The sequence below is a fragment of the Dromiciops gliroides genome, chromosome 2, assembly GCF_019393635.1.
Source record: "Dromiciops gliroides isolate mDroGli1 chromosome 2, mDroGli1.pri, whole genome shotgun sequence".
NCBI lineage: Eukaryota > Metazoa > Chordata > Mammalia > Microbiotheria > Microbiotheriidae > Dromiciops > Dromiciops gliroides.
In genome coordinates, this window is record NC_057862.1 from 387,193,683 (window position 1) to 387,210,802 (window position 17,120).

At 37.5% G+C, this 17,120-nt stretch overlaps 1 protein-coding gene across 3 annotated transcripts in view; it reads left to right on the forward strand.

Annotated features, from left to right (window-relative positions):
* Window positions 1-8,673, forward strand: part of TTF1 (transcription termination factor 1) — a 40,936-nt gene extending 32,263 nt beyond the window's left edge. For all 3 annotated transcript variants that reach the window (XM_043989654.1, XM_043989656.1, XM_043989655.1), the window contains one exon: window positions 8,054-8,673. In XM_043989654.1, the coding sequence (XP_043845589.1) occupies window positions 8,054-8,235 (182 nt within the window). In that variant the 3' untranslated portion in view covers window positions 8,236-8,673. The remainder of the gene's footprint in view (window positions 1-8,053) is intronic.
* Window positions 8,674-17,120: the final 8,447 nt, after the last annotated feature.

The window sequence follows — 17,120 nt, forward strand, 5'->3', positions numbered from 1 at the left end:
CTCCTCATGGCAGAGCTTTCCTACAGTAGCTCTGCAGCAGGTGGCGTTATTCCAATCATTACAAGTGGATCCAGAAATTTATAAATGTAGGGGCTCCCTCCACTGGTATAGGTTTCATCCCATCCATGCCTTTTAATAACATTTGAGCTTGGGGCAGCTAGATGGCGCAGTGGATAAGGCACCGGCCCTGGATTCATGAGTACCTCAGTTCAAATTCGGCCTCCGACACTTAACACTTACTAGCTGTGTGACCCTGGGCAAGTCACTTAACCCCAACTGCCTCACCCCCCAAAAAAATAATAAAAATAATGTATGAGTTTTATCCTTCTTAAATACTCCATAGAGGAGTATTTACCCAACATGCTAGAGGCCTTTCATTACCTCAAGTTGATTGGCTGGTAGCCTTGATAGACAGTACCCACGAGCAAATGTCACTTCATGACGCCAAGGAACTTGACCACATGGCTTGCCCTCAGATGCCTTCTCCTCATGGCAGAGCTTTCCTACAGTAGCTCTGCAGCAGGTGGCGTTATTCCAATCGTTACAAGTGGATCCAGAAATTTATAAATATAGGGGCTCCCTCCACTGGTATAGGTTTCATCCCATCCATGCCTTTTTTTTTTTTCTTTTTTTTTTTTTTTTAAGTGAGGCAGTTGGGGTTAAGTGACTTGCCCAGGGTCACACAGCCAGTAAGTGTTAAGCGTCTGAGGCCGGATTTGAACTCAGGTACTCCTGACTCCAAGGCTGGTGCTCTATCCACTGCGCCATCTAGCTGCCCCCCATCCATGCCTTTCAATAATGTATGAGCTGCCCCAGCTAGATGGCACAGTGGATAAGGCACCGGCCCTGGATTCATGAGTACCTGAGTTCAAATTCGGCCTCTGACACTTAACACTTACTGGCTGTGTGACCCTGGGCAAGTCACTTAACCCCAACTGCCTCACCCAAAAAAAAAAAAAATAAAAATAATGTATGAGTTTTATCCTTCTTAAATACTCCATAGAGGAGTATTTACCCAACATGCTAGAGGCCTTTCATTATTCTTTAAATGTTTTTTTGATAATAAGGCAGTTTTTTGGCTGTCCAATCTATACATCCTCAGTAGGTCTTTTATGGCACTTCTCAAGTACAAATTATTTACTTAACTTGCTGCAGTTTAACTATACTCACCACACATCTTTCTGTGCCCTCTGGGTCAAGGTCTAGGAGAACATTGTACATGATAATAGCTATATTGTAATAATAATCAACAGTGAAAGTCTTAGCTATTGTGATCAAGACAGTGATCCATGACTGAAAAATGCTCTCTCTCTACCACAAGTGAGAGAACCACTGAACTCTTGAGTACAGATTGAAGCCTATTTTTTTCACTTTTTGTTTTGAAGCATGACTAATTTGGAAATGTGTTTTTCATGACTTCATTTGAATAATAGGTATTGATTCCTGCCTTCTCAATGGATGGGAGAGGTGTAGAAGGAAGGAGAGAATTTAGAACTGAAAATACTTTATTTAAAAAATAAATTTATTTGTAACAATATGAAAAAATAAAAACAGAACAAGAAAAATAAAAAATTTCCATTGATAAACTGTACCTAATATAAAGAAAATTATAGTAGACATCTCCCTAGGAGAACCCTGACCTGTTAGTTAAGTATCAAAAGGCATACAAAAATAGAGGCTTTTAGAATTTGTGGATACCATAGGTATCATCTAGTCCAAGCATCCCTTCCCAGTGTCCCTGACAATAGGTCATTCTGTCTCTGAATACCAGGGCACCTTGTCACATTGTTGGGCAATTCCAGTTAGTGTTTTCTTACATTGATCAGAAATCTGCCTCTCTATAAATTTCAGTGATTTGACTCTTAGCATGTTAAGAATTGTCTCTAATTTGGCCTTTTTGAAGCAAGACAGAAGTTGATTCCCCTTTCCATGTAAAATTCCTTTGTAATAGTAGATGAGAGGGGGCAGCTAGGTGGTGCAGTGGATAAAGCACTGGCCTTGGATTCAGGAGGACCTGAGTTCAAATCCAGCCTCAGACACTTGACACTTAACTAGCTGTGTGACCCTGGGCAAGTCACTTAACCCTCAGTGCCCTGAAAAAAAAAATAGTAGATGAGAGCTTTCATGTGTCCCTTTAGTTCCCCCAGTATTCTTCATTCTTTTTTTTCAGGCTAAACATCCCAGGCAAAAAGGGGGGGAGGTGTCCACTTAACTGGTCTGTAGTTTTGAGACTGTACTTCATGCTCTGTTTGAAAATGGAGCAGTATCTGTACATTTCTTTTGCTCTACAATTTGTCCATGATCATATCTGCAAGTTCTAGCAAGTTCTGGGATATGACTTGGTTGAGGCTAGAGACTTGGAATCCTTTAATTCTTTCTACATAGCACTCTCACTATCTCATCACCCAGCTTGGGCTACAATTTCTTTTCCATATTGTTTGTTCTCTGTACTATGTATCTTTTTGTTGTTGTTGTTGTTTTTGTGAGGCAATTGGGGTTAAGTGACTTGCCCAGGGTCGCACAACTAGTAAGTATCAACCGTCTGAGGCCGGATTTGAACTCAGGTACTCCTGATTCCAGGGTCAGTGCTCTATCCACTGCGCCACCTAGCTGCCCCTGTACTATGTATCTTAAAAGTATTATTCCATACCATATTCCACTATAGATCACAAATGGTCTATGTGGCGTTAATATGAAGGCTCATGCTAAAAAAAAAATAGAAGAAAGCAGATCATATACCTCTCATACCTATAGGTGGGATATATGTTCTTGTTTGTTTGTTTGTTTGGGGGTTTTTTTTGTGAGGCAGTGGGGGTTAAGTGATTTGCCCAGGGTCACAGAGCTAGTAAGTGTCAAGTGTCTGAGGCCGGATTTGAACTCAGGTACTCCTGAATCCAGAGCCAGTGCTTTATCCATTGTGCCACCTAGCCGCCCCCTGGGATATATGTTCTTAACCAAACAAGGAATAGGGGCAATTACAGAAGATAAAATGGAAAATTGTGATTGTATGAAACTGAAAAGATTCTAAAAACTATTTTCTTTACTGTATAAGATAGCAACAAATGCCCTTTCTAGGTTACTTGTTTTTATGTCATCACTGCCCGCCCCCCCAGTATCCCTTCTCCATCTCTAGAGAGACATCCCATAAGACAAATCGTATTTTTTAAAGAAAACAAAAAGAGAAAAAAACCACAACTGATCATGATATCAAAAAAAGTCTGAAAATATGTGCAATATATACTAATGAACTTCCCACCTCTGCAGAGGGGTGGAGTGTGAGGGTATCTTCTCCTTTGTCTTTTTGAACCTTGCTAATTCTTTAAAATTTTGCAAGTTACTTTTAACCTTTGCATATGTGTGGTTCTTTCCATTTATGTTGTTCACATTGTTATATTATTGTGTGTTCTGTTTTCTTGGTTCTTTCCTTCATTCTGCATAATTTCACATAGATCTTTCTATGCTTCTCTGTATTCATTGCATTTGTCATTTCTTACAGCTCAGAATTTTTCCATTTTATTCATATATCACAATTAGTTTAGCCTTTCCCCAATTGATAGGCTTTGTTTCAATACAATTTTATTTTCAGTTCCGAATTCTCTCCCTTTACCCTACCTTTTGAGAAAGCAATAAAAATGAAACCTATTGAATGTGTGTGTGTGTGTGTGTGTGTGTGTGTGTGTGTGTGTGTATAACACACAAAATTCCACATTAGCCATGTTCCCCAGAAGAGTCCAGCTCTATTTGGAATTGTGGCTAGCATGTTTTAATCATGAGTCCTTTGAATTTTGATTGGTCATTATGTTAATTAGAGTTCCTGTCTTTCAAAGTTGTTTATCTTTACAGTGTTATTATTATTGTATAAATTGTTCTCTTGGTTCTGCTCATTTCACTTTATTCATACAAGTCTTCCTAGATTTTTCTAAAACCATCCCTATCATAATTTCTTACCCCACAATAAAATTCTATCGCATTCATATACTATAACTTGTTCAGCCATTCCCCAGTTGATGGATAGACTTTTAGTTTCCAATCCAATTAATTTCCAAAAAGAGCTGCTATATGGGGCAGCTAGGTGGTGCAGTGGATAAAGCACCGGCCCTAGATTCAAGAGGTCCTGAGTTCAAATCCGACCTCAGACACTTGACACTTACTAGGGAGTCTTTAACTATTTTAGAATCACTAGGGGAGTCACTTAACCCTCATTGCCCCCACCTAAAAAAAAAAAAAAAGCTGCTATAAATAATTTTGTATAAATGGGTCTTTTTTCTCTTTCTTTGATTTCTTTACAGCATAGAGTAGTGGTATTACTGCATCAAAGGGTATGTACAGTTTAATAGCTTTTTGGACATAGTTCCAAATTGCTTTCCAGAATGGTTAAACAGTGCATCAGTGTGAGTGTTTTGCTATATCTCCTCTAGCATTTGTCATTTTCCTTTTTTTGTCATCTTCCCCAGTGTGATGGTAGTACCTCAGAGTTTTTTTACTTTTCATTTCTCTATTAGTGATTTGGAGCATTTTTTCGTGTGGCTATTGATAACTTGGATTTTCTTCTTGACCATTTAGATATTGAGGAATAGCTCTTATTGTAAATTTTACTCAGTTCTTTTATATGTCTTAGAAATTAGATTTTTATCAGAGAAACTGGCTGCAAAGTTTTTCCCCCTCTATTTCCTCACTTCTGATTTTAACTGCATTGGTTTTGTTTGCAAAAACTTTTGTTAATTTTACACAATTAAACTTAAACTTTTTACCTCCCATGAACCTCTTGATTTCTTGTTTCATCTTAAACTCTTCCCCTATCCATAGCTCTGACCAATTTCTTCCATGCCCCACTAATTTTCTTATGACATTACCCATCTTGTTATATGGCCCAAGATACTGGTCTCTACCTAGTTTCTGCCAAACTATTCTCCAGGTTTCTCAACAGTTTTTGTTGAATGGTGAGTTCTTGTTCCAATAGCTGAGATCTTTGGGCTTATTTAATAGTAGGTTACTACGCTTATTTGCTTCTGCATACTGTATGCCTAATCTAGTCTACTGATCGATCTATTTCTTACCAAATTGCTTTGAAAATTAATGGTTTTGTAATATAGTTTGAGATCTGTTACTGCTAAGCTCACTTTCTCATTTTTTTATTGATTCCCTTGATTTTCTTGACCTTTCGTTCCTTCAGATCAATAGTAAATTTTTTTCTAGCTCTATAAAATAATTCTTTGGTAGTTGGGTATAACACTGAATTAGTAATTTAATTTAGGTAGTGTAGTCATTTTTATTACATTGACTCAGCCTACCCATGAACCATTGATATTTCTATCTTTCAGCTGGACTTTGCTGGTGATATACAGAAATGTTGATGTGGGCTTATATTACATCCTGCAATTTTGTTGAAATTTTGTTAATTACTTCAAATAATTTTTTAGTTGACTCTCTAGGGTTCTCTCACATGATCAATAGTTTTGTTTCTTTGCCTGTGTTTTCTTTGTTTCCTATTCTTCACTATGACAAAAAGTACGTATCAGTAGTCTCCTTGGGGTAAAATCCCAGTAATGAATCTCTGATCAAAGGGAATGGACATTTTGATCACTTAATTTGCATAATCCCAAATTGCTGTTCAGAATTATACTGATTCACAACTGCACTAACAATGTACCATTGTGCCTATCTTCACAGAACACCCCTTCCCATTATTAACTTCCCATCTTTTGTCATTTTTGCCAATTTTCTGGGTATGAGGTGAAGTGAGTAGAGTTTTCTTTCATGTGGTTATTCATGTTTATTAATAATTTGCCATTCTTTTTGTTGAGAACTATTTCTATATTTTGACCACTTAACTATTAAGGAATGACTTAGAATAATAATAATTTTGAGGGGTGACTATAAAGGTAAAGTAAGGCATCTGATTTTTCTTTTAAATGAAACTACCTGTGCTTAAATATCCTTCAGAGCAGTCACCTTGGAAAACTAATTTTCCCCCCTGTAGCTGCCATTATTCAAAACATTTTTGGAATTTTTCATTTGCAAGTGTATTCATATATTTATCTTCATTTGTGGCAAAACTTTTATGCTTTTGTTTATTTTTTTGAAATGGCCTGGGGCAGCTAGGTGGCACAGTGGATAGAGCACTGGCCCTGGATTCAGGAGGGCCTGAGTTCAAATTCGGCCTCAGACCCTTGACACTTACTAGCTGTGTGACCCTGGGCAAGTCACTTAACCCCAATTGCCTCACCCAAAAAAAGGGGAGGGGTGGGGAGAAAGAAATGGCCAGAAGGCATTATGAGCCAAGTCTGGTTAATAACTGGTTTTTGTTTTTGAAAGACTATGACTATAAAGGAATAATACTGATTTTCTTATCTGGTGGCTTATGAATGAAGATGTTACAACAATGTTTTGAGCAGAACCAGAATGATTCTGATAACTGTATAGTTTTCTAGTGTAACTATTTTGAAGAATAACATTCATTTAAATACATGTGCTGGAATGGAATTTTTTTTTTTCCTCCAGGGCAAATGAGGGTTAAGTGACTTGCCCAGGGTCACACAGCTAGTAAGTGTCAAGTGTCTGAGACTGGATTTGAACTCAGGTCCTCCTGAATCCAGGGCCAGTGCTTTATCCACTGCACCACCTAGCTGCCCCCTGAATGGAATATTTATGTTATAAAAATGACTCATATTACTCACATCCTATCAATATTGCTACTACAAGATAATAGTGCTTGGAGAACAATACGCATTTGGTTGTATGCTTTTCTTTTTTGTTTTTTTGGTGGTGGTTGTATACTTTCTCTTACATTTGTTTGAAAATCAGTTACTGATTTATAGTTAAATTACCTTATATAGCTTTTATATAAAATGAATTGATTGCAATTTTTTTTAATTACTTCATCAAATATAGTACTTAAAAGACAGAGAAGAAGGGCTTCAGTATCCTAAGATCTATGAAAAACACCATATTATTGTTAGAAAAAACAAAGGATTTGGAATCAGGACCCAGATTCAAATCCCTTATCTGCCACTTTTTAATTTTAATTTTATTTATTTATAGTAAGGCAATTGGGGTTAAGTGACTTGCCCAGGGTCACACAGCCAGTAAGTGTTAAGTGTCGTAGGAGGTCGGATTTGAACTCAGGTTCTCCTGACTCCAGGGCCGGTGCTCTATCCACTGCGCCACCTAGCTGCCCCTATCTGCCACTTTTTGATATCTGTGTGTCCTTGGACAAACCAACTAACATGTCAGCGTTTCATCTGTAAAATGAGGGTTGGACTAAGGACTTCTGATATCACTTCCAGCTCTAAATATGAGTTTATGGTTTTATGGGGGGGGGGAATGGACATAACCAAGAATTACATGAGGATGAGAAAGTATGGAGAAGTTTGTACTGGTGAAGGGAGTCAGCACCCCTTTATCTTTGTATATTGTAAAATATATCCAGAGTGATTTGGATCCAAAGTTGCTTAGATTTTTGTTCCATGCATAATTTTGAACCTAGAGACACACCTTTGAATTTAATTTAGAATTAACTTGGAATTAGTAACTTTTTGTTTGTTTGTTTTGTTTTTTGCAGGGCAATGGGGGTTAAGTGACTTGCCCAGGGTCACATAGCTAGTAAGTGTCAAGTGTCTGAGGCCGGATTTGAACTCAGGTCCTCCTGAATCCAGGGCCAGTGCTTTATCCACTGCACCACCTAGCCGCCCCCGGAATTAGTAACTTTTACAAAATAATAACAATGGGGGCAGCTAGGCGGCACAGTGGATAGAGCACTGGCCCTGGATTCAGGAGGACCTGTGTTCAAATCCAGCCTCAGACACTTGACACTTAACTAGCAGTGTGACCCTGGGCAAGTCACTTAATCCTCATTGCCTCACACCCCCCCCCAAAAAAAATAATAATACTAATAATAAAAATAGTCATCATTTGTGTAGTAATTTAAGGTTTGCAAAGCATAAAGACCCTGGGAGGTAGGTGCTACTATTATTCCCATTTTACAAATGAAGAAACTGAGGCAGACAGGGATTAAAGGATTAAATGACTAAACTGAAATTTTACTCCTCTTTAGAAATCGTAGACTACCTCTATGAGACCAGCCGCCCATTACTGGAACAGAAGTTAAGGAAGAAGCTGAAGAAGGAAGGCACAACTCTTCAGGAGCCTGAGGTGCCAAGGCAGTCATTTCGATTCAAGGACATCTTTTATTGTGAGAGTGACAGTGAGGAAGAAGATAGAGAAGAAAGCAGCTAAACTGGGGTCACACCCAAGTTCCTTTTTTATGTTTTTAATTTATTGCACTGTTCATGGTCTTTTTTTTTTTTTCCAAGTCATTTTCAGAATTGTCATCCTGTGAAGAATGGATAAAGACCAGGGAAGGGTTGGGGAAGGGGGCAGTGTTTAATTCTGCCTTTTAACACCATTAGAATTTTGAGGTAGAAGAGACACTTTAAGTGTCTGTTAACCCTCTCGTTTTACAGGTAGAGAAACTGAAGCCCAGAGAGGTGAGGTGGCATTACTGTGGCAATGTAATGAATTTAGGAGAAAAAGAACATATACTAGCTATGTAAGCAGGCTGATTTCCCTCATATGTAAAATGAGAATAAGATTACTTATACTCCCTACCTCCCAGAGTTGTGGAGAAAGTACTCTGTAAAATTGTTGATTGCTATATAAAATGATTTTTTATTATTGTTTGGTTCTTGATTTCATTCTGATAAAGTGGCTTTTTACTAAAAAAATCTTATATTTTAGACCATGAAATAGTTTGATATATTTTAGATTATCACGAATATACTATTTGTATTGTTTTGTTTTGTTTAATTTTATCAGTTTTAATTTCTTTTGGTTTGTTTGTTTTGGTTTTTTTGCGGGGCAGTGGGGGTTAAGTGACTTGCCCTGGGTCACACAGCTAGTAAGTGTTAAGTGTATGAGGTCAGGTTTGAACTCAGGTCCTCCTGAATCCAGGACCAGCGCTTTAACCACTGTGCCATCTAGCTGCCCCCCCCCTTTTTTTTTTTTAATTTTAATAACACTTCCCTCTCTTTTTTTTTTTTTTTTGAGGCAGTTGGGGTTAAGTGACTTGCCCAGGGTCACACAGCTAGTAAGTGCTTTGTTTTGTTTTGTTTTTAGTGAGGCAGTTGGGGTTAAGTGACTTGCCCAGGGTCACACAGCTAGTAAGTGTTAAGTGTCTAAGGCCGGATTTGAACTCAGGTACTCCTGACTCCAGGGCTGGTGCTCTATCCACTGTGCCACCTAGCTGCCCCTATATTGTTTTAATTTTTATTATTTTTGTGTGTGTGTGAGGCCATTGGGGTTAAGTGACTTGCCCAGGGTCACACAGCTAGTAAGTGTTAAGTGTCTGAGGCCGGATTTGAATCCAGCTACTCCTGACTCCAGGGCTGGTGCTCTATCTACTGCACCACCTAGCTAACCCCCCCCCCCCATTGTTTTAAATAAACAAATAGAATGTTTCTACTGTTAATGAGAATGAGTTAAACAGTATCTTCAGTTTCTTTTTAACTGTATAGATGGTACATTTCATTGTTAATGAAACAAGTATAAAAATCTATTAAATGAATATTTTTAATCTTGTAATGAAAGTGCATGTATGCTTGATATAAGGAGCACCATTGGAAATTACTTCACTTGCTTCTTTATGTACCTCATTAAGATGAATATAAAACTGGATTCTATAAATATGTCTGTGTATATATATTACGTATATATACATAGACATATATTCTGGAAGGGCAATAATTTAAGTATTAAAAAAATCACACATTTTGAGAATTGGAAAGGACTTCAGTGGCTATTTAGTCTAATTCATCCATCTTCTCCCCTCCCAACCTGGGTCAGCAGCACCCCACCAGGGTGCCTGTGAAGGAGTAGCCAACAACAAGGACCATTTTCCTCCAACCATCCTTCCAAAGCTCCCTCTTCCCCATTCTCACCCCTTTGGGAGAAATCCCAGAATTCTAGCTCCTCTCTGTTGCTCATGCCTACTTCCTAGTTCCTGTGGCTGCTCATACTGGATAGGCTAAGGCTCATCAACCACAATCCTGTTTGATTGAGAACCACCTTCCACTTGCCAGTTTGGACAAACTGAATAGTATGCAAAGAAGAGGAATATATAATAAGGTTGGAAAACTGGGTTGGAACTAGAGGTGAAAAGCAATTAACAGACCTGCTACACATACGTTACTAATTTCCACCTACTTTCTGCATATAGAACTTCATACTAAGTAAATCCTATCCCGCTGTCCTCTTATCCCCTTGATAACCACAGCTTTATTCTGCGTCATTTCCCTGAATGCTGCCCCTGTGTATATCTAGCTTCTATGTATATATGATAGGACAACCTACCTATTCAGATTTCTACTCTTCTTGGAGTGCCTCTTAGTTCTCCAGTATAAAATCTGCTCTGATCTTATTGATGAGTATTTCCTCCAGTCTAGCATTTGCAAAGCACTTTGCTAGGTGCTGGCAAAGCATATGCATACTATTCTCTACCTTCTAGGGGCTTACAGTGGGTCAGTGGGGAAAGAAGAGGGTCAGGAGATACACTATGCAATACAAGACAAATCAAGGGCTCAACCACCAATAAATGAGGTCAAAACAAGCTTCCTATAGGAAATGGGTACCCAAATTAAGATTTTAAGGAAGCTATGGATCCTAAGAGGCAGAAGTGAGTAGAGTGTGCATCTGAAGTCTATTCAGTGCCACAGAGCTAGAAGATGGAATGCTATGTTGGGCAGCATCAAGCTAACTAGTGTACCTGGAATGGAAAATTTGGGAAGTGGATTCATGTCCAGAAAGGGAGGCAGAAGCCAGATTGTGAAAGTTTTTTAACAACAAAAAGTTATTCTTCTGTTAGCATTTTGTAAAATGTTCCTCGAGGCTTGGTCTTTTATTAAGCCTGCCTAAGTTTTCTCACCTTAAAAAAACCCATACATTACTATAAGAAGCTTAATAATAACAACAGAAAGGTACATGCTATATAACCTAGAACCTCCAGATGATTTGGGTGGGGGGGGAGGTGGGGGTGCCATTAAGGAAAGATGAAGAGAATATTTATTAAATGTCTACTAAGTACCAAGTACTGTGCTAAGGATTTACAGATATTATCTCATTTGATCCTCCCAACTATGGCGATTAAAATTGTCCAACCTTCAATAAGAGACTGAGGCAGAGCTCTGAGCCAGTGGTACTTTATTGAAGGGTCCATGGTTCCCTCTAATGAAGTGGACCTCAGATCTTCCTCACAGTCTGAGATGTCTCCTTGCAGAACCTTGTTTTTGTAAGGTTTAATACCAGATCTGTTACCTGTACGTTCTAAAGCAGCTATACAAAGTACAGAATTCCATAGGTTAACATAAGACACATAAACTAAACTAAGTAGAAATGGTATGTCAGCAGGGTCACAGGTTGGGCCAAGCAGGGGGTATCTCCACTAACTAGATGGTCATGAGATGTTCACTTGCTCGTGTTGGACAAGAGAGAATGATCCAGAGGTACAAAAATAAGTTGGAGGACTTTCCATGTAATCGAGTCACCTCCACCACACTGGGCTTGGTCACTACTGACAAGGAAAAACAAGGGTGAAGGACCTCTAGTTAGTTTCCTACGATTAAACAAATGAACTTAACAACCTGCAGTTCACAGCTCTAATATACAGAACTTATAATCACTACCCCTATGGAGGCATATCAATACTGATTGGAATAGAGTAGGGTTCCAAATGAATTATTTTTCACATTACCCGCCTTTTATCCACAGAAAGACCCCAGTCTTTCTTTGGATCGTTACAATATAAATGCATGGAGGGCAGTCTTCCATGGGCCACACAAAAGCAAAAGGGAACAGGCGCCTTACTGAGGCACAAAGGTGACATTAGTGAAGAAAGAAGTGGACAGAACTTATATTGATTATGTTCCATTTGATTAAATATTAACTCATACTAAATATACAACAAATGTCTGATGTGACTCACTAACCAAGAACCATGAGGAACGAATACCTGCAGGTAAAACACACCTTTCAAGATATGAAAATTGGGGGACCATAGGGCATTTGTTCAAGCGCAGCAATGGAAGCATTGTTTGCCCTACATACAAGTTCTGGAAATCTTTTGAGTTTATGAAAACAATTCAAGCAATTTTGCCACCCTAATAGCCACCCTATCACAGTGATGAGAGGTAACATCCCTCCAGACAACACAGACCCTAAGGCTGTAGCATAGGGAGTGGAGGAAAATAAGGACTAGGTTGAGCTCCATGAACAAAGGAATTATCAGTCATTTGTATTGGAGCAAAAGTTGAAGTAGGAGACTGAAAAGAAGTATTCAAAGTTCCAATCATTGCAGACTCAGGAACTGGTGGATTAGGAACCATTTGTGGAAAGAATGATGATGATGATGAAGATGTTGTGTTTTCTCATGCCATCTCATATTGTCCAGTCTTGGAAACATCCTCTGGAGAACTCTCCTTGTAGGAATACTGGAATGAGTGGGATGTCGGGGCGGTCTCTAGTGGATTTCCTTCTCCAGTTCAGATCACTTGCAGAGATCCCCTTCTCTGTCAAAATCTCTGACAAAATAGATTTCATTACAATTCTAGTTTGCTATTACAATAGCTAGGTCAGGTGATGAGAGCTAACTCAAATCTTAATAGCACATTTAATGTGAATATCACTAAACGAGAAAATTTACATTTTTAGGTTGGCAAATTCAAATAACTGAAAAATTTTTAAATTCTGAACTCAAACTTTTTATTTGACATATGTAATTACCTAATCTTGTTATAACTATTAAAACCAACTGAAAATTTTTCACTCTAGCTATTTTCTTTTAGCTGCTCATCCCTCCCTTAGGAGGATGAGATTTTGCTAGGGAACTCTTAACAGAACATTTTTTTATAAGATGATGAGCCCCTGATACACAATCAAATTCATTTAAAAGTTGCCAAAATAACTGCAATTGTCAGAAAAAGTTCTGGGGTGGGATGTACAAATACATTAAGTAGTTGACTTCAGGACAGTGTAGATCAAATAAGTTATTTATAATAAAACATGGTTGTCTTTCAAGACATGTTTAATATCCAGGTCATAATAATAAACCCAAATAAAATTGGCTTTTCCCATTTTGGCAACACTAGATAGTCTATCACTTATATATATATATATACCTCACAGAGCAAAATTTTACTAATTACACCTTAGGGCTAGATAATTGTTGATTTTTTTTATGTATTAGCTTCAAAATTTCATCTACTCATAAAGGCCATCTATTTACAACTATCATTCCCTCCACCCTTTGGTCTGCAGATATAACCAAAGGGAGAACATCAGACCATTTCTAGAATACACAATGAGATGAGATGCCCATCAGAGACCATGTAGATGCTTGGGTCATACCTGGCACAATTTCTTTGGTGAAAGCTATGATATCAGAGGAAGCTGTGGCTTTAGAACTAGGGAATAGCTCAACCTTGGTCAAGGACTGACTTAGGCACAATAATAATCTTTTTCTGCAAGTGCTCAAAAAGGGGTAGAAGGTAGCAGACTGCCATCAATGGGTATGACTTGGAATGCAAACTGATTAAAAGTTATATGAGCTGAACAAGTGGCTGTCATGTAAGTTGCCACTAGGGTCATATCTGGAGTAACCCATTCTTGCTTAATTATCCCTTGTGAGCCACAATGACCCCACCCACCCACCCTTATGAACTAAAAAAGTATACCTGGTGATAAAAGTTCTGGGGAGGAGTCACCCAGACCCAAGAGACCTGTTTAGCATTGTACTGCTATTTCCATTTCTTCACCACAAGTTCATACACAGTGAACAGTTGGTTCAAAATAATAGCATTAAAAGATACAATTATATGAGTTTCCAAATGATCCCAAATGACATACATGTACTATTCAAAAGTTTTATTTCTCCACTTTGGGTGGGAGAAGCCCTATTTCTTTCTTTCTTTCTTTTTTTTTTTTTTTAGTGAGGCAATTGGGGTTAAGTGACTTGCCCAGGGTCACACAGCTAGTAAGTGTTAAGTGTCTGAGGCTGGATTTGAACTTGGGTACTCCTGACTCCAGGGCCAGTGCTCTATCCACTGTGCCACCTAGCTGCCCCAAGCCCTATTTCTAAAAAGGGCGGGCTGCAGTTTCACAATACCCTATCAGCAGGACTCATCTCAAGGTACCTCATAGACAAATGTTTCCTATGAGGATTTAATCATGCTTTTCTCCCAACAGTAAGTCACCAAAAAAAAAGAACTGTGGAGTATAGATGCTGAATGAACCATACTATTTCTTTTGGTTTTGGTGCTATTGTTGTTGTTTTTCTATTTTGAGGTTTTTCCTCATTGCTCTGATTTTTCTCTTATAACATTACTAATGCAGAAATATGTTTAATGTTGTTTTATATATATATATATAACCTATATATAATATATATACACATATATATGCATACATATATATATATATATATATATATATATATACATATATATATATATATATATATATATATATATAAAACCTATATCAGATTACCTGCTGTCTAGGGGAAGGGGGAGGGAGGGAGAAAAATCTGAAATTGGAAAGCTTGTATGAACAAAAGTTGAGAACTATCTTTACATGTAACAGGAAAAAAAATACTTTATTAAAAAAACAGTAAGTCACTATTATTATTATTTCTAGTTTTTTTAAAAGAAAATATACTCTAATAATCATATAACATATATTTATAATGTTAACAGTATTTAGACTGAAAAGAGGAATAAACTTGTTTTAACAGCTTTTCTTAGCCTTCTTGTATTGAAAACATCACCAATCGGGTGATAATAAATTAAATACCTTTCAAACTAATCGCTTCATAGAAAATCATTTATCTTATTACCCTGGGCATTTTCATGATAATCATAGTAGTTTATGTACTGCCTACCGCATGCTAGGCTTTTTCTGTCTTGAAAATTGCTTAAGCCTGCTTTTTGCATTGCTTAAAAATATTTAGTCTATGATTTTTCAATTTGTTAACATTCTATGCCAATTAGAAAAAGTACCTATAAATGGGATAGCATTTTTTTCAGTTATAAGCCTATGTTAGGGCCAAAATTTGATATACGGAGTGTTATTTAGGTGACTTGCCAGAATATTGGGGTCCCAAAAATATGAGGGGCCTTTTAGGTTCCCCCTCCCCTCTGAACTGCCCTTTTAGATATTTCTCCCAGGCCAATAAGAAAGGAGCCTTTAAGCTTTAACTCACAAAAGGATCAGATTTTATTAATTGGGAATTAATTAAACAACAAAAGTGAAACAAATAAAAATCAAAGGTAAGGAAATAGGAAAATAGAAATACCAATAAATACTCTTAACTCTAAACTTAACCTATTCAATCCTCGGACCATTTCCAATTAAGCTAGTTCAAAGGAATTTAGGGTTTTCCATAATTAACTCACCAACACCTGGACAGTCTACAGTTGCTCACACCACCAAGGAAAACAGCCGCCAGAGATAGAGCGAACACTCGCCACCACAGCAAGGGCAGAAGACGGAGAGAGCATGCTCAGGAAGAAGCCTAGTGTTCTGGAAGAACCCTCTGACTCCCTTCAGGGAGCGTTCAATCTTTCCTCCCCCAAAAGGGGAGGTCCTTCAAAAACTGCCTATGGAGCATTCTTCTGACCTCAGTAGCATACATAACCTCAGGGTGGGCCAGGTGTGGCCGTGGCCCCTCCCAAATGAATCAGCTAAAAACTGCAATATTAATCTTTACCACAAATAATTTTTACCACACCTATGATGTCTAAATAGTATAGTACGCGTCCTTTACATAAGCCAGTTACTGTATTAAGCACTTCACAACTATGTGTTTCTCCCAATAATCCTGGGAGATAGATGTCAATATTATTCCCTTTGTACATACAAGGACTGATTAGATTCTCTAACTTACTACCATTACAATATTGATTTATAATGACTAGTGGAAATAACTAAACTTCATTTTACACAAGGTTCCATTATTTTTTAGTTAGCTCATGTTAAAAAATTCATGGTGACATTCCTAAATTACCATTACTGCTTCTTTGTTTCTTTGAGTTACCCAATGACTCAAATCAACTCCTTTAAATTTTCTAAATTATTAATCCTTTAGCCTGATCATTTAAACCAGAACAAAGAGATAATCCTTTCTCTAGCAATTAATTAATATGCATTTTATGAAACATTTTGTAGTCTTATATTGATTGGGGAACAAAGACATAGCAATTATTGAAGGAAATTGCTTTAAAAAAATTTCCTCTCTGAAATCAAAACTCCAAAACCCTTTACTTTCAAACCCTGAATTTACACTGAATCACGTAATGCATTTTTTTTAATTTAGAATTTGATTTTCCCCCAAATTACATGTAAAAAGAATTTTTAACATCCATTTAAAAAACTTTGTGTTCCAAATTCTCTTCCTTCCTCCCTCCCCCCCACCCCTTTAAGAAGGCAAGCAATTCAATATAAGTTATACATGTGTAGTCATGCAAAACATTTCCATATTAGTCAGGTTGTGAAAGAAAACAAAAAAACCTCAAGAAAAATAAACTAAAAAAAATTTATGCTTCAGTCTGTATTCAGACACCATCACTTCTTTCTCTGGAGATGGATCACATTTTTTCATCATAAGAGTTGGTCTTGGATCATTGTATTGCTAAGAATAGCCAAGCCATTCACAGCTGAACATCTTACAATATTGCTGTTACTTTGTACATAGTAGGGGACAGCTAGGTGGCACAGTAAATAAAGCACCAGCCCTGAATTCAGGAAGACCTGAGTTAGATCCAGCCTCAGACACCTGAGACTAGCTGTGTGCCCTTGGGCAAGTCACTTAACCCTAATTGCCCCACCAAAAAAATTTAAATTAAAAAAATTTTTTTTAATTTAAAAAAATAATTAAGAAAACCCCAAATGATGTCAGTTAAGAATCGAACATGACCGAATGACAACTTTGTACATAGTACATTTCACTTTGCATCAGCTCATGTAAATCTTTCCAGGTTTTTCTGAGAGCATGCTGCTCATCATTTCTTATAACACAATAATATTCCATCATAATAACATATCATAATTTGTCCCCTCAATTTCAAATTCTTTGT